This window comes from Perognathus longimembris, chromosome 4, assembly GCF_023159225.1.
Source record: "Perognathus longimembris pacificus isolate PPM17 chromosome 4, ASM2315922v1, whole genome shotgun sequence".
In the NCBI taxonomy this organism is placed as follows: domain Eukaryota; kingdom Metazoa; phylum Chordata; class Mammalia; order Rodentia; family Heteromyidae; genus Perognathus; species Perognathus longimembris.
Window position 1 is genome coordinate 36,893,611 of NC_063164.1, and position 18,106 is coordinate 36,911,716.

Sequence of the window (18,106 nt, forward strand, 5' to 3'; positions counted from 1 at the left end):
TTTTTGTAAGTCTTGCAAGGGGTCTGTCAATTTTGTTTATTTTCTCAAAGAACCAGCTTTTAGTCTTATTTATTTGTTGAATGGTATTTCTATTTTCAATCAGATTTATCTCTTCTTTAATCTTTGTGATCTCTCCCCTCCTAGTCGTTTTAGATTCTGTCATTTCTTGTTTCTCCAGTTGTTTTAGTTTCATCGTGAGGGTATTCACCTGCTCTGCTTCCATTCTTTTAATGTGGGTGCTGAGTGCAATGATCTTGCCCCTCAGTACTACCTTAGCTGTGTCCCATAGGTTTCTTTGTGAGGTGTTTTCTTTGTCATTGTGGCTTATGAATTCGTTGATTTCATCTTTAATTTGGTCTGTGGCCCAAGTGTTGGATAGCAGCGTGGCGTTTAGCCTCCAAGAGTGTGTATAGCCTCTGTGGTATCCTTTGTTGTTGAGGGTTACCTTTAATCCACTGTGATCAGATATAATACATGGGATGACGTCAATACTTTTGTATTTGCTGAGGTTCTTTGTGTGGGCTATGATGTGGTCTGTTTTGGAATATGATCCATGGGCTGCTGAAAAGAAGGTGTATTGGGTCTCTGTAGGGTGGAAAGTTCTATATAGGTCTGTTAGATCCATTTGGGAAATGGTGTTATTTAGGTCCTCAGCTCCCTTACTAATCCTCTGGGTGTTGGATCTGTCTCTTGGAGAAAGAGGAGTATTAAAGTCACCCACTATGATTGTGTTTGCGTCTATCTTGCTCTGTAATTCTGAGAGAATTTGCTTGACATATGTAGGGCCTCTTTTGTTCAGTGAGTATACATTTATCACCGAGATTTCTTGATTCTGGATTTTTCCTTGTATTAATATGTAGTGTCCTTCTTTGTCTTTTTGAGTGGACTTTAATGAGAAGTCCAGCTTGTCTGAGCTCAGAATGGCTACACCTGCTGTTTTGGTGGGTGCATTTGCTTGGTAGATCTTGCTCCATCCTTTCATTCGAAGCCTGTTTTTGTCCCTTGCTGTAAGGTGGGTCTCTTGTAGACAGCAGATGTCAAATTTTTGTTTGCGAATCCATTCTGCCAGTCTGCTCCTCTTTATCAGGGAGTTTAAACCATTTATATTTAAAGAGATCAAGGATAAGGGTGTTTTTTCTCCTTTCATTTTCTTGTTGGGCTGTTTTTTCCTCTTTTTTTTTTCCTGTCTTTAGTGAGCTGGTCTTTCTGCTGGACTTTGGCTATTGAAGTTTCTTTCTGATTCTGTCTGTGTGTCTTTTACGATCTCTGTTGGGTGGGGTTCCCCTCTTAATATTCGCTGCAGGGCTGGTTTTTTATTCACATACTCCTTTAGCTCCTCTTTGGTGTGGAAAGATCTGGTTCTCCCTTCGTATGTGAACTCCAATTTCGCTGGATATTTGATCCGAGGTTGTAAATTGTTATTCTGAAGTACTTGGATGGTGTTCTTCCACTCACTTCGAGCTTGGTAAGTTTGTGTGGATAAGTCGGGTGTTATTCGAATCCTCTTCCCATTGAAAAAAGTTTCCTTCTTCACTTTGGCTGAATTCAGAATTTGCTCTTTAATCTTGAGGTCTGTAGTCTTGAATATTATGTGCCTTGGGGTGGCTTTCCTGGGGTCTGGCCTGCCAGGTGTCCTATAGGCTTCGGTTACCTGGATGGGGTCCCCTGTGAGATTGGGGAAGTTTTCTGCAATAACTTTATTGAGAACATGATTAAGCCCTCTGTTCTGGTATTCGGCTCCTTCTTCTATTCCAATTATGCGCAGATTATATCTCTTGTCTTTGTCCATTAGTTCCTGGATTAGTCTTCCCTGAAGCTTCACCTTTTCTTGGAGTGTGGTCATTTTCTGGTTGTTGTCAGCTGCTTCATCGTCCAGGTGAGAGATTCTGGATTCTATATGGTCCACTCTTTGTGTTATGGTTTCAATTGCGGAGTTTATGTATGTCAGAGAGCTATTTATGGTTGTCATATCAGCTCTGATCGTGGAAATTTCTTCCTTTAAAGAGTTGTATTTTAAATCTATTTTTCATGCATTTCAATTCTCAGGATGTGGAGATTTTCTTTAAAGGAGGCTTGCATTGTATCCATTTTTGCTTCCATTTCTTTAATTGAGGCTTGCATTGTATCCATTTTTGCTTCCATTTCTTTCTTGGCTTCCTGGGTGTCCTTCCAGATTTCCGCTCTAAACTCCTGGAATTGTTTTCTGATTTCATTTCTGACGCTTTCGATCATTCCTGTTAACATGGCCTCATTTGCTTTTTTAGTCTCCATCTCTTCTTCATTCGTGTTGCTTGTTGGAGCTGGCGAGTTGGCTTGTCCTTTGATGAACTGAGTTATGTTTCTTTGTGATTTGCACATCTGGAGGTCTGTGTAGATCTTCCCTCCATTCTGTGTAGGCATGTCTACGGCAGCAGGTGCTGTCGCTGTGGCCCCGCCCACCAGTGCAGGGTACGCCTACCAGAGCAGGCGCTGTCACCGGGGGGCCCGCCCTCCTGTGCGCTGTGGATCCACTACAACAGGCACTTTAGCGGGATATGCCTCCCAGAGCAAGCCCCCGGTTGTTGGGTTGTGCTCGCGCCCTCCTGCGAGTCCGTTGGGGGGGGGCGGTATGTGTGGGGTCCAGTGGGATCGACTATCCAGGTGTGGCTTGGCACCCTCAGACCTCGCCTCCGCTGCGAGGGGGGGACGTGATCAGGCTCAGGTGACCCTGCTGGGCTGGTATTGCCCACCAGCGCCTGTGATTTTAGTTGTAAGAGTCTGCTAGGTCCAGGCGCCTCGGGTGGGGTTTGCACTGCCCGCCAGTTCAGGAACCTGTGGGGCTTTGGGGCTGCTCCGCCCTTTCCCTGCTAAACTGACTTCCCAGCGCCTGATGGGTGCTCCCCGCCTGATTTGGGGGTTCTTTGTTCCCTCGGGGTGGGGAGGGGGAGGGAGGGAGATCTAGCTTCTTTGTCGGGCTTGGGTCTCTGATAGCTGGTCTCCCGTTGGGGGAGGGGATAATGGGGGCACTCACAGTTGCTGCTTTGTGTGTGTGTCCCGTGAGCCGTTGGCCCTTCAGGGGTTGGCGAAGTGTCGTGGTGGCTTTCCCGGTTCCCTCTTTCTGCCACTCTGGGTTCCCTTGTCCGAACCTGGTGTGGACCCGAACTTCTCGTCGCTGCCGGTGTGTGTCTTGGTCCACACCCTGCCTTGTGTCCGTGGGGTCTCCCGCTATATGAATTCTGTGCTCCTGGCAGCCTGTCTGCTGATCGCCGGGTTCCCCTTTCCCAGCCTGGCCCTATTTGGGCCAGGGTCGGCTGGTGGGGGGAGGGTGCCCCGGAGATTCTCCGGCTCTGTGTAAGTTTTCGGTTCTTCTTTTTTGCTCCTTTTTGTTTTCCTGCGTTTCTCCACTGCTTCTGGGTGCTGGTTTTGCTGGGTTCTTGATGGGGTGTTGGGTGTTGGAGTTCCCAGCTCGCTATTCAGTTGGAGCGAGTCGGGGTGCCTCCCTATTCTGTCGGCGCCATCTTTCTCTCCCATCTTCTGGTTCTTATCAGCTGAATCATCATCCAAAAGAGAGACTCGAGATTCAAGATGATCAATTCTTTGTGATGTGGCTTCGAGTGTGGCTTGCATTGAGGCAAGTGAGCTGTTTAAGGTTGTCAGATCAGCTCTCATTGTGGTAATTTCTTCTTTTAATGAGTTGTATTTTGATTCCATTTTTTTATGCATTTCATTTCTCAGGATGTTAATGTCTTCTTTAAATGAGGAGTGGACTGTATCTATTTTTGCTTCCATTTCTTTCTTGACTTCCTGAACAGCCTTTGAGAATTCCATTCTAAATTCCTGGAATTGTTTTTTGAGTTCATTCTTGACGCTTTTGATAATTCTGCTACCTTAGCCTCCAGTGATTTTTATTCTCCATCTTCTCTTCATCATATTGTTTTTTGGAGCTGGCGAGTTGGCTTGCCCTTTCATAAAATTTGTAATATTTCGCTGTGATTTATGCATCTGGGATGAAGAAGTTATAGATTGATTCCCTCCTGCATCTCCTTTCAGGCGCCTGTAGGTGGCGACCTTGGCTTGGCTTTGTGCTGGTTCCTGCTGGTTTGCCTGTGGGGACTTGTTTGTATCGAGCTGCTGCCTTTAATGCCTGGCTCTGAATAGCCTGTGGACTCAGCAGGGCAGGGTGGCCTGTTTCACCTGGTTGAGAGCTGCTTGCCCTGGGGGAGGGTCCTCCCTCCTGGGCAGAGGGACCTTCTCCTGGGCGGAGCTGGCTGTGGAACTCAGCTCCGTTTCTTGGTGGGAACTGGGTGTCCTCTGTAATGGGGCGTTTATCTGTCCCGGCACTGCTTACTCTCCCATCTGATTGTTCCGTGCTTCCAGTAGCTGCTCGCCACTTTTGGTTTGATTTTAGAAATTCAGGCTGCTGGAGAGTTGGCAGCTACAGGGTCGGTGGGGTGGGGCGGGGCACCTCTGGCTGAGTTTACCTTGAGTCTGTGAGCTTTGGCCTGGGGGCGAGCCTCCCGACTGGGTGGGGGGTGGGGGGGAAGGATGTACTCCTGGACAGAGTTGGCTTTCACTGTTCAGTTACCCTTGCCCTTTTCAAAGATGGTCCCTTCATCCTCTTTCCCCTGGCCTGCTTTAGTCCCAGTCTGCTATGACCGGATCTATGCCAGAGTCAAAGATGGCACTTTGCTCTGGCAGTGGGGGGAGGACTACCTTCCAGATGCTTCTCAGTGGGTGCGAGTGAGAATGTCTTTCGTGGGGTACTCACGCTTTCTCTGTGATTTGGGCGTGTCAGTGCTCAGCCTGCGATCCGCATCTGTCTGCTGCTGTCTGGAGGGTTTCTTCCTGGTGGCCGCTGTGTGCTTTAGGTGTGCGGAGTGCTGAGCACTGTGCAGGCACCAGTGCCTGCATGGCAGCAGGATGCCACCCGGAGCTCAAATCTGTGTTTTCAGGCCAGCAAAGTCTATTTTTTCCTTCCTGGCCAGAATCCCTATACTGTTATAACTTACTGGGGCTGTCTTTCTAGGAGTAAAAGTTTCTCTGGAGTGGTAAAACTGGGATGTCAGAGGGAGCTTTGCTAGGGCTCTGCTGCTCCTCCGCCATCTTCCCAGAAGTCTCTTTTCTTTCTTTCTTGTAATGTGGTTATAACTCAGGACTTCCATATTGCTAGCAAGTTCTCTATCACTTAGGCCACACTCTAGTCCCTTTTGACTGTTTAATGTCTTTGTTGTTGTTGTTGTTGTTGTTGTTGTTGTTTTTTGGCCAGTCCTGGGGCTTGGACTCAGGGCCTGAGCACTGTCCCTGGCTTCTTCCCGCTCAAGGCTAGCACTCTGCCACTTGAGCCACAGCACCGCTTCTGGCCGTTTTCTGTATATGTGGTGCTGGGGAATCGAACCTAGGGCCTCGTGTATCCGAGGCAGGCACTCTTGCCACTAGGCTATATCCCAAGCCCTGTTTAATGTCTTTTTAAAGATAGAATATACTCACTACTTTTTGTCTGGTTGTCCCTAGACCATGATCCTTCTACCTCTGCCTCCTGAGTATCTGAAATTACAGGCATGTGCCACCCAGCCCGGCTTTGTATCTTGCAATTTGTGGTTGAGCAGAAGCAGACCCTTAATGTAGGAGTATAAACAAATGTTACCAAATATTTTGTAACTCTCTTGACAATGTGTGTGGCATCACCTTATTGTGAGAACTTTTAAATATATGTCTCACTGTCCAGACATTGAAGGGGAGGCTGGAGGATGAGAATACAAGCATCATGTGTAACCAGTAGACTATCTAGAGTGCTAAGAAGGTTGCATATCATAATAGAGCAGTGTGAGGATTAGGTAGACAATGTGTATGACATTCTCAGCACTATGACAGGCATGGAGTTAGAGCAAAGTTAAGTGAATATTATTGTTGGAAAGAATGGCGAGGTGTGTATTGCAAGATCTCAGAACTGTCAGTAGAGGGAGCACAGTCACTGGGAGGTAGAACAACAACACAGGAAACCCTTTGTACAAGACTCCATTCAAGTTTGGTGAAACAAGTTACCAGCACACAGATGAGCTGGTAAGACCCACAGCAGACTGTCCTTGGCTTATCACTCACTAGCTACTTGGTTCATAATCTAGGTGATACAATGTGTCTTCATGTATGTACATATTCTGTCTGGCCAGCATCCAAACCCAATGCATGCTACTTCAGAAAGCAGCATGGAGGAGAAGCAAGGTTCTATCACAAAACTAAAACATGACCAATGTATGGTATGTATGAGATGGGAGAGAAAGTTGAGCTGGCTCACTCTTGCTGATAGCAAAAGAGACAGCCATTTCTCTTCTTCTCTGTACTATTATAAGCAGCTCTGCTCAGCATAGTGAACAGCACAGCCAGGAGAACAGACATGGACACCATTGTTATTTGTCAGTGTGAACCTGCCTAACTCTCTGGACCTGTCCTCTCTCCATCTCCATTGGTCCATCGGTACAATTAGGGGGAAAGGAAGGGTCCTGGGTTGATCACGTGACCTCCAAAGTTCCTCATTTCAGTATTACTTTCTTACCAACAGCTATTGTTTACAGAGTATTTCCTTTTAGCTCATTAATTACATTGGATCTTTGAATCAATGTGGGATATAACACCCCCATTTTCTACGGACAGGGAATCTGGATCCCTGTGAATTCAGGTAAGTTACCCAATCTTGTACTGTGAGAAAGTGACTCACCAGAATGAAAAATCTAGTTTCCTGCAAGCCTATAATCTGGAATTACCCTTTAAGAATGAAGCCACAAAAATTTAGGAATAGGGCTTATGATTATAAGGGTCTTTTTAAGAGAGGAGAAAGGAGTTTGGGGGGCTTTCAAATTGGGGAAACTATAGGGAATTCATTTTAATACTTAATTCTTCAATCAAGGGAAAAATGTTCATTTGAGCAGATTTCCTCATGACACACACCTCCAAGCAAATCGTTTCCAGTGGGTAGAGTATTTCAAAAATAGCAGAGGTTGTCTGCATATTTTTTTAAAGTAATATGAAGGCAACTTTGCCTTTCATTTTATCTGTACTAAGATTCGAACTCAGGGCCTCACATTTATTGTTTTGACTTTCCACTGTGCTGATATATGCACCAGAGAAGCCAAGCAACTGGGCTAAAATTGTTGGTGCCTCCATGCCAAGTGATATAGCTGGTTATTGGATTCTCTTCCTCATCACACACTTCCATGAAAAATGTAAAATACCAGTTTAACTGAAGAATGTTCCTGTGAGGTGGTAAGAATGAATCATTTTTTCTGAATCTCAGCTCTCAAGGATATGTCTTCTTATCTATGTGAAGAAACAGGAAGTACACATAGAAAGGTATAATAGTTATCTGCAGGAGTGACAGTTGTACTGTTGTGTGAGTTGCCAATGTGAGCCTGTCACTTCACTGTCTGTTTCCAATAATAAAATTAAACCTTTCCAGCCAAAATTTAGGAAGACTTTGTAGTCATGAACTTGACTGTGCCCCAGTACTTAGAGTGCTTTTCTGATGAGATCAGTGATGTTTCACCCACTGTGACTTTCTGCTATTGTGAGATGAAATGTTTTGGCTTTGGAAAACCTGCATCGTTCAGTGGACCAATATTTTCCAAATGACCAATATGCCACAAAATCATGTGTGGGTGTAATTTCCATTCACAACACAAGGCAATCCAATGAATTTTAATGTCATTATACATCTGAAGTTGGTTGATAAGAGTTTCAGATCGCACAATACACCTAGCCTTTACTAAATTGCAGCAGACTGAGTTTCTATGTGGCATCATAGGAGAAATATTTTGTCTGAAAAGACAATTATAATACACTTTCCTTTTCAAACTACATAGATGTGTTCTAAAATGCCATTTAAAACTTATTAAATGAAGAAGCAGATATTAGGATTCAGCTAGCTTCTCTCAAGACAGATATAAAGAGATTTAAAAAACTTAAGTCAGGGCTTGGAATGGCACTCAATGGTAAACACATACCATGGATAAGGCCCTGGGTTCAATTCCAGGTACCAGCAAAAGAAAGAAAAGCAATGTCATTCTTCTCTATTTTTATGTTGGGAGGCAAACTTGTTTTTCATAAAATATTGTTTAATACATAATGGGCATATCACTGGAATTTTAAATGCATGTTTTTTGGAGATGAGGTCATGCAAGCTTTACTTCCTGTGTGAACAGTGACCTGGGTGTCAGTCTCCTGAGTAGCGAAGGTTATAGGTATGCATCCAGCCAGACTTAAGTTTTCATACAGTAAACTGAAAATTCATAAATAATTATATGCAAGAATTTGGGGAAGTCATTAATAATATTTTGAAAGGATGCAGTATCTTAAGACAGTTTGACAGCAGCTGGAGGCATCTCAAGGTGCAGTCCTCACAGGAGAAAGGGAAAAACCCTTAGCTCGTACAGCAGGCACTCAACCGTCACGCACTACGGCGACAAGGGCATTCCAAACCAGTGTGACTGCACACTCCCAGGAAGTGAAAAGTGCCAAATGAGTGGTCCACACCTTTGCCGTCCAGTTGACAGCCACCTGCCTGATGTGGTTTTTCAGCACTTGAAGCTGGTCTGAACGGAGATGGCTGTAAGTGCTGCAGAATATCCACCAGACTGCAGCAATTTAGTAAGAAATAAAAAATGCAAAGTAGCTAATAATTTTTTTACATCTGTATGCTGAAATGTTAACATTCGTGCATTGGGTATTTGTAGTACTAAGGGTAATTTCACCTATTCTTTTTCCCTATGAAATGTGGTTACTGGACAATTTAAAGTTCCATGTGTGTCTTGCATTTTATTTTCCTTGGACAGTGCTGGTTTGGGCAAGAAGTGTGGTAGCACTGGAGGGAAGGGGGAAATTGCTCCGGGTTGCGGGAAAGGCTTCACCAAGGACAGGATGTTAATGAGTGGACAAGTTGGGAGAGGACTCTCCAGGTGAAGGAAAGAGGAATAATGAACAGCAACAGGTTCATCTGGGGAGCAGAGGAGTTTGGACTGAGTTACACCATGAGATCCTGACAGGAAACAAATGTTTCTTCCACTAGGTTGGGACCAAGCTGAACTGAAGTTTGAGTAACAGGATAGGGACAGGATAGGCAGTGGCTTGAAGAAAAGGAGACTTCCAGTTAGGATGGAATAACCAGACTTAGGTACTTTCTTCATAGAATGAGTACCTAGACACTTGTGAGCTGGACGGAAGTGACAATTGGGCTGACCTGAATAGTATATTTAGAGCAATAAAAAATTGACATAAGGGTGGATTAGCCTTGAGGGGGATGAGAGGAGAGGTGGAAATGAAGTGCACAATAATCATGTCACCTGGAGTGGAGGAGACCTTGGAGGGAACATTTATGTGGCAGCTGCTCAGAGAGTGGTGGGGCAAGCCTTTTCCCTGTGTGGATGGTTCTAGGTGCCTGTGATCACACTGAACCATGCTTCTACCTTGCTTCCTATGCCTTTCACTTCCTTTGCCTTCATGTTACCAATTATTTATAGAACTCTCACTTCATTCCAAGGAATTCACATGTGACTCTAAGTAAATGAGTTGAAAAGATCACTGATGTCACTTTGGCCATGTATCTGATCCTCAGTTTCATGAAACAGGATGTAGAATCTGATTGGAACAAGGCTCCCTCCAGCTCTGGGATTCTAGAACCATGTGCATGTCACAAAGGGCTAAGAATCCACCTGCCCCCTTCCCAACCAGGTACAGAGCTCTTAGTGCAGGAGGATGCTGGCCCATGAGGGCCGACATTAATGACCTGTGCAGGAGTTGGCCCAACCCCCTGGGGGAGGCTGTCCTCCAAGTGAGCAGACCCGGCTAGAATTGAAACACAAAAGTCTATGAGTTTGGAGGTTTATGAATTTAGGGTTAGTGATTGTGGCTACCCACCGCTTCTATCCCAGGGGCTGCCCTACCAGGATGTGTGGAGTTTGAAACTAGGAACACAAGGAAACAAGGGCTTAAGCTCTAGGTAAGTTTTCAGAGGATCCTGGGTTGTGTATGGAAACCACTGAAAAAGAAAAAAGGAGTATATGTCCCTGATCCTCCAATTTCTTCTGGCAGCCTTCATACTCTTGAGAGTAGGGAGTAGGGAGCTGATGTCCTGCAAAGGGCCTTCAGCTTGGCTCAGCTTTTTTTTTTTTTTTTAAGCCTTTCTAGAATAGAGTGAGTGGGAACGACCCAAGTAAAGTCCCTGGACTCAGATAGTGACGCACAGGAAAGCCTCAAGTGGGTGGAGAAATGCAAATCCCCCTCTGACATGGCATCAGTGGCTGTGCCCTGGGGACTCTGAAGGGAGTTTGACCTTGAGGGCTGTGCTGCGGGGACCTGGGCTGAGAGCCAGGTAAGCTAAACTGGGCAGACTCAGCCTCTACTCAGGAGGATCTGCTCCTGCAGGGTGAAGATAGGGCTTTCTTTTGCACTTGGAGTTTGGCTTCTTGCTTCTTTTGAACGAGGAGGGATGACAGTAAGGAAGGAAAGAAGGAAGGAAGGAAGATAGAAAGGTAGAAAGGAAAGAAGGAAAGGAAAGGAAGGAAGGAAGGAAGGAAGGAAGGAAGGAAGGAAGGAAGGAAGGAAGGAAGGAAGGAAGGATCAACCAGGAAATTCAGATGGGCAGGTCTCCCAATCAAGGCCAGGAATCCAGGGAGGCTGAGCCCGGGGGCTAGAGGTTGTGGCTGCAGTAGAGATGGGTCCTGGGGGCTGAAAGGAACCCCCTCTTCACTTTTGTAGCCAGTGCTAGAGCTGACAGAGTCTGACATGAGTTTGGCTTATAAGAGCTTCAGAAAGAAAAGCCTTCTGCGAGGGTAATGGGTGATTGTGGTTTTTGATAAGTGATCTTAGGGCAAGCCACCTCCTTTGCAAGAATCTGAGAAGCCAAGGCTCTGAGAACCAAGGCTATACTACTAGACTTCAAAAGGTGGAACGAAATGTCCCCCACCCCCAAAACAGATAGGTATCCAATTTTCAGAAGCTAAGACATAATTGTTTTAGCACAGAGAATTCACCCTCTATCATAGAGAACACACTGGCCTGCAGGAGGCCTGAACACATTTATTTCTCCAGGCTTGCCACAGACAAGAATGTCTTAAGCTATTTCCCCTTCTCAGCTCTTATTTCAGCTCTTTGAAAAAGAATTTCAGGTTTTCATAGTGCTTTAAGATAGATTAATTCTTCCTTAGAAAACAGATTTTTCATCCAAATCATAGCCAAGACTTCACAACAATAGAGTTAAAATTGCAATGCAATTTTCAGTTCCTGCCCTCCACTGTCATTATCTTGAATAAAGTGATAGAGCTATAGCAGGGCAATGTTGATACTAGCCTAGAAAGAGATATTCCTGTTTTATGTGTAATGGCATGTTCAGCTAGGATCTGGAAAGTTCTGCAGAGGGAGACCTCAGGTCTATCCTTAGGAACTGTATGTCTTGGGCAGAAGTCATTTTACCTGTTTGGTCCTTAGGTTTTTGTTTTTAACTTTTGAAACTGAATGTTTGCAATCCACTTCCCTATTCATAACATTAAGAATGCTAGTCTCTTTTCATTTAATAACATTTGCTGAGCTGCCTACATTATGCCTAGCATTGAAGTATGCAAAGGTTTCATAAATTTAAAGTAATATTAAATTAAAGTTAGCTTTTCCCCTACTTGCTTTCTCTTTGACAAACCATCAGAAATAGTTTTCTTTCTATGACTTTCGATGACTTACTGAGAGCTCAAGCAAACAATGCTCAAAAATGGTTCATTATGAAACCTGAAGAATGCATATATGAAACTTACTGTCAAGGTTGTTGTAGAAGCATAAGTAAACCTTAGCTTTTCTTTACAATATGTTGAAATATTGTGGTGATTAATAATCTAAAAGTTTCTTTCTCTGACCTAGTATTTCTGACAAAACAGTAAAAATTCTACATTAGAAGAAAGTGAAGTGTGGTAATTTTAGGTGACAACATCATGTAAGTTTTCTGGAGTTCAAGAACGAGTTCACAGCCTCTGTACTTGGTTGGAGTGGGGTTATGTGGAGGAAACATGTACTTTTTGTTTTATGACAAGATGTCAAATATGTGTCAAGTGCGGCTTGTTCCTCTTTAAGGAACCTGAGGGTTACTTAAAGGTGCTACCAAGTACTATCCAGATACGCACCAGTCAAATCAGAGGTAGACTTAAAAAATTTTGCCTAGATATAGTAGATCACTATAGAGGTGAATATATTTACTGGTCTAGAAGCATTTGAACAGATATAACTATAAACCCATGAAAATAAATGTATGAAATTCTTCAAGAGGCTAATACAGAATCACACCAAAATTTAGGAACATTCAGCTGACTCTAGAAACCAGACAAATCTGAAATAAAGAAAAAATCATTCAAGCATTTTCATGAAATAGAGGTTTTAGCATAGTCTTGGTTGTGATAGCCAGTGTTATGCATGTATTATCTGTAAGTCACTCAGAGTCTAATAGTTCAGCAAGGGACAAGAAGAGGGCAGCTGGTTGAGAATACAGATTCCTATAAAAAGTTGGGAAACTGTACATTTGGTTGTGGGGTACAGTTAAAGCTTCCTGGAGAAGGGAACAGAACAAATGGTTATGCTAAGCAAGGTAACATGAGGTTTGGGGGCAGAGGAAAAACACTGCCTTGTTCATTAGTGATAACTTATGAAAAAATAGAGGAATTGCTAAATCAAAACAGCATTTTTCTGTCTTTGAATGACTGTAAAAGTAGAGAAATTTAGGGTTGGGTAAAGTGGTTCATTTCAGATATTCTGGAGGTAGAGAGAATTGTGGTTTCAGGTCAGCCCGGGGCAAAAGCATGAAGCTGTAACTCAAAAATTAAGAAAAGCAAAAGAGGCCAGCAGTTTATAGGCTCAAGTGGTAGTCTAGCAATGAAACACATATAGTTACTACCAACCAACAATATTTAAAAACTATTATTTTATCCCTTCTTTTTATAGCATGTCTCAATGGAATCAAGTCCAACAGTTAGAAATCAAGTTTTTGGAGCAAGTAGATCAATTCTATGATGACAATTTTCCTATGGAAATACGACATCTGCTGGCCCAGTGGATTGAAAATCAAGACTGGTATGATTGAACATTTTCCCTAGAAGTGATTGTACAAATGCTTTATGCTCTGCCCGTGTGGATTTATTATATGATCTGCATTTGACTCAGTAGATAAATTCTTTTCAGGTGAAGAATTCTTCAAGGATTTAAAAGGCTTTCTTAACAGAGGAGAGCTAAGCTAGCCTGGGCAGGACTCTCCATGAGACTCTTTTCTCTAATAAATTACTTAAAAAGTGGGAAGTAGAGCTGTAGCTCAGGTGGTACAGCACTAGTCTGGAGCAAAAATAAAAAAAGAGAAAAGAAAAAAAAGTTTCTGAGAGGCAGCACCCAAGTCCCAGAACCAGCACAGAAAAGAAGAAAAGAACTGTTAACCTTTGCATCGATGAAACCTTGGTGGTTTTGATGTATTGTTTTTTTGTAAACCAACTCTCCTGAATACTTTATGTCTTAACCAAGAAAAGATACTGTTATGTCTTTATCACAGACTGAATGTGATATCTTTTTTTTTTTTTTTTGCCAGTCCTGGGCCTTGGACTCAGGGCCTGAGCACTGTCCCTGGCTTCTTCCCACTCAAGGCTAGCACTCTGCCACCTGAGCCACAGCGCCCCTTCTGGCCGTTTTTCCATATATGTGGTGCTGGGGAATCGAACTGAGAACTTCATGTGTAGGAGGCAAGCACTCTTGCCACTAGGCCATATTCCCAGCCCCAAGAATGTGATATCTTGATAGCACACTGATCAATGAAATGTTCTTTTCAAGAACTCTTGTTTCACCTTTTCTGGAAGCTTTCATTCCCCAACCCCTGCACATGCCTCATCCTGCTCCAGCTAGCCATCTAATAGACTTGTATTCTCAATACCTTTCTTGGCCTTTGTTTTCTCTACCCTATCAAAATTGGAACAACTTCAAGGCATTGACTGTACTGACTATAATGGGCCTTTGTAGGTGTGAACTACTTCTGAAGAGCTGCTTTGATGAGAAACTATGCACAAATCACAAAAGCACTGTTCACCTTGTACATTTAATTTTTTTGCTTCAATTATCTTATTATTGTTATTATTTTTGCTTTTTCTGAACTTCAAAAGGTTTTACAGGGGGTTACAATTGGACATGTCCATCTAAGTGTCTAGCACTTCCTTTCCAGAGTCAACTCTTCCATCATTCTCCCTGTGTTTTCTGTTCCTTCCCCTGACCCCTGGACTTCCTCCACATTCCCACTTCCTTTATCACAGAGGTGTACTGAGTATTTTTCAATCATCTTTTTATTGTGATGTTGAAGTTCAGTTCAGTGGCATTCAGTTTATTCACATTTTTATGCAATTGCCACCATTGTTTATCCACAGAACTTCATTTTCCCCAACTGAAACTCTTGTACTCAAGCAACAATAATTTCAGTTTTCCCAACCCCAGTCCCATTCTGCTGTTGTATTTTTTTTTAATATTTTAGCTACTTCATATAAGTGAAATCATACAGTTTTTGTCCTTTAATATCATGTTTTGAAGCAGTAGTATGCTGGTCACTTGGTGTAGTGTTTTCCAGATTGATTCATGCTATTGTTGAATATCTTTTATTTCTTTTTCTTTTTGTGCCAGTTCTGGGGATTGAACTCAGGTCCTGGATACTTTCCCTGGGTTTATTGGCTCAAGGCTAGAGGTCTACTCAACACTTGAGCCACAGCTCTACTTCCACATTTTTTTGGTAGTTAATTGAACATGAATCTCATGGACTTTCTTGGCCAGTCTGGCTTTGAACTTCAAAACTCAGCACTCAGCCTCCTGAGTAGCTAGAATTACAGGTATGAGACACTGGCATTTGGCTGCACAGATATTATTTTTTTTATGTCAAATAACATTTCATTTAACTATTCATGTTTTTTTCAGTCCATTCATTTCAATGGACATGGGGATTGTTTTCCCATTTTTGCTACTGGCAATGAAGTTGCTGTGAACAGAGCTATTCACGTATTTATCTGTTTGAGTCCTTGCTTTCAATTTATTTTGCAAACATGTCCAAATGTAGAATCATTGGCTCTTATTGTAATTTTATTTTTAGTATTTTGAGTAACTTACATACTGTTTTCCACAATGGTGTACCATTTTACATTCTCATCAGCAATACAGGTTTCTATTTTGTAATAATCCTTGCCAACACACATCATCTATTTTGTTTTGTTTCTTTGGTTTTGATAATTGGCATCCTAATAAATGTGAGGTGGTATCTATAGTTTTGATTTATAGTTTCTGAATGATAAGTGATGTTGAATTTTTTCCTGTGTGCTTTCACAAAGCTCTAAGTGGTTATTACTGTGGAGCAGACTTAACATTTTAAAATTCACATTGCAAAAACGTAGATATATTACTAAGATTTTTCTTGGTGAGTAATAATACTTTTGTTTTTTAGGGAGGCAGCTTCTAACAATGAAACCATGGCAACAATTCTCCTCCAAAACTTGTTGATACAACTGGATGAACAGTTAGGCCGTGTTTCTAAAGAGAAAAACCTGCTCTTGATACACAATCTAAAAAGAATTAGAAAAGTTCTTCAGGTGAGAAAGCATTCTATTTCTTTGAAAATATTTGTATTTGTAAGGCTTAAATTTAGTAAAGAGAGTCAAACATGCATCCTGAGGTTATTTTTAAGCCAGATTTAAGGGCATAACATTTTTGGAATTCTTTCATTGTTTAAAACTTTACAGAGGGGTTTATTCTTCATGAAATTTTAAATCTAAGATAAGTGTTACTTATGTGGATTGTTTGCATGTCATCATCAAGTTCAATAGCACTGGAACAGGGATTTATAAGACAGTACTTTCTGACTATTGTCCAACCCTCCCCTGCTTCTGTCCCTTTATAACAATTAGAGTTAGTATTATTCTCACTCATAAAATGAATGGAAATATCCTATGAATATGTTGCAATTGCTGAACTAGTATGAATACGTTCTTATCAACTTAAAATACAAGGCTTCATTAAGATTCATTTTTCTGTGGGCTGGGGATATGGCCTAGTGGCAAGAGTGCTTGTCTCGTATACATGAGGCCCTGGGTTCAATTCCCCAGCACCATATATACAGAAAATGGCCAGAAGTGGCGCTGTGGCTCAAGCGGCAGAGTGCTAACCTTGAGCAAAAAGAAGCCAGGGACAGTGCTCAGGCCCTGAGTCCAAGCCCCAGGACTGGCCAAAAAAAAAAAAAAAGATTCATTTTTCTGCCAATAATTCTATGGACTTCAACAAATATGTAATGTGGTGTGCCTACCACTACAGCATAGTGGGGAAGAGTTAATTGGCCTAAAATCTTCTATACTTCAGTTATTCATGCCTAGAAATCTTTTTACTCTCTGTACAATTTACCTTTACTATAATGTCATACAGGTTCATCCATCAGCATATAACCTTTGTAAACTGACTTCTTTCATTTAACAATAAGCATTTAACTTTCCTCTACATTTTTTATGGTGTGATAACACCTTTCTTTTTGCCACTAAATAATGTTCCTTTCCTGGGTCAGGGGCTAGGACCTGTAATCCTAGCTATTCAAGAAGCTAAGATCTGATGAACAAGGTTCAAAGCCAGCCCAGTCAAGAAAGTCCATGAGACTCTTATCTCCAGTTAACTATAAACAAAGCCAAAAGTGGTGCTGTGGCTCGAGTAGTAGAACACTGGTTTTGAACTAAAGAGCTTAGGGAGAGCACCCAGGCTTTCAGTTCAAGCCCTAGAACCAGCACACACAATAACATAGGAATATTCCCTTGGACTTCAATTGGAAGTACCAAGTTTTACTCATGTTTGGCAATGCTGAATAAAGTTGCTATTAGCATTCATGTGCAGATTCTTGTGTGGATATAAAATTTCAGTCCATTTGAGTAAATACCTAGAATTATAATTTCCAGATCCCTGTTCTTGGACTGTCTTGCACGTACATTTTCTTTATTCAATTTCCTTTCTTTCTCCTTCAGATAGAATGGCTTCAAAAAAAGGCAAAAGGGGGGCTGGGGAGATAGCCTAGTGGCAAGAGTGCCTGCCTCGGATATACGAGGCCCTAGGTTCGATTCCCCAGCACCACATATACAGAAAACGCACTAGTGAGCTGGAAAGTAATTTATTGTGTTTGCTTACTTGTATAAACACGCCTGGACACTACAGAATTGAGTGTATTTAACATTAGACTTTTATAGTTGGGGAATTTTTAAGTCCTTCCACAATTAAAAAAAAGTGGGCTGGGAACGTAACAATGCAAGAGTGCTCGCCTAGCATGCACAAAGCCCTAGGTTCAATTCTTCAGCACCACATAAATAGAAAAAAGCCGGAAGTGGTGCTGTGGCCCAAGAGGTAGAATGCTAGCCTTGAGCAAAAAGAAGCCAGGGACAGTGCTCAGGCCCTGAGTCCAAGGCCCAGGACTGGCCAAAAAAAAAAAAAAAAGGCAAAAGGTGCATATTTTTAATTTAATAATTGAATTCATTTAAAAATACAAGTAAATACGAAATAATTCAAAACCTACTTCATAGAAATAAGCACAATAATATTGGATGAGCACTTATTTTCCCTCATCTTTAATGTTTTTGCATGTTTCTCTTTTAGTTATCACTTGCTAACTAGTGAATGAATTCATCCTTTCATTTCTGTATGTCATTTGTACCATCTTTTGTAGATGCTATACAGAAAAAAAGCTTTTTATTTTCTCAACAAATATTATTGAGCACCTATTATATATTTTTAATGCTATATTATTATATATTATGTTATTAAGCTTTGACTCACATGTTAAGTACTAGAAATACAAATGAGGGAAATTATGAAGCTTATAGTAAAAAATAAAAGCCCTTCATGATTCATGTGTTTTAGTTTTTAAGTTACAAAACCATATAGCTATTCCTCAAAAGTCAGTAAAGCAGGGGAAAGAGGCATCAGCAGTTTCATCTGATAAGGGACATATTTTTTCTACCAACTGGAACACTTGGTTGAGAGTTTTGGTATCATTCTGTGGTTAGTGATTTTTCTTAGACTATTATAATGTCTCTATCAGTGAGAGTTTTTAAGTCGGTGGGTGAGGATT

The 18,106-nt window shown here is 42.0% G+C and overlaps 1 protein-coding gene across 1 annotated transcript in view; it reads left to right on the plus strand.

The window, feature by feature from the left end:
- Positions 1–10,267: 10,267 nt before the first annotated feature.
- Stat4 (signal transducer and activator of transcription 4) overlaps positions 10,268–18,106 on the plus strand; it is a 100,313-nt gene continuing 92,474 nt past the window's right edge. Inside the window, exons 1-3 of the mRNA XM_048345068.1 lie at positions 10,268–10,336; positions 12,943–13,071; positions 15,455–15,599. Coding sequence (XP_048201025.1) covers positions 12,944–13,071; positions 15,455–15,599 — 273 coding nt within the window. The 5' untranslated portion in view covers positions 10,268–10,336; position 12,943. The remainder of the gene's footprint in view (positions 10,337–12,942; positions 13,072–15,454; positions 15,600–18,106) is intronic.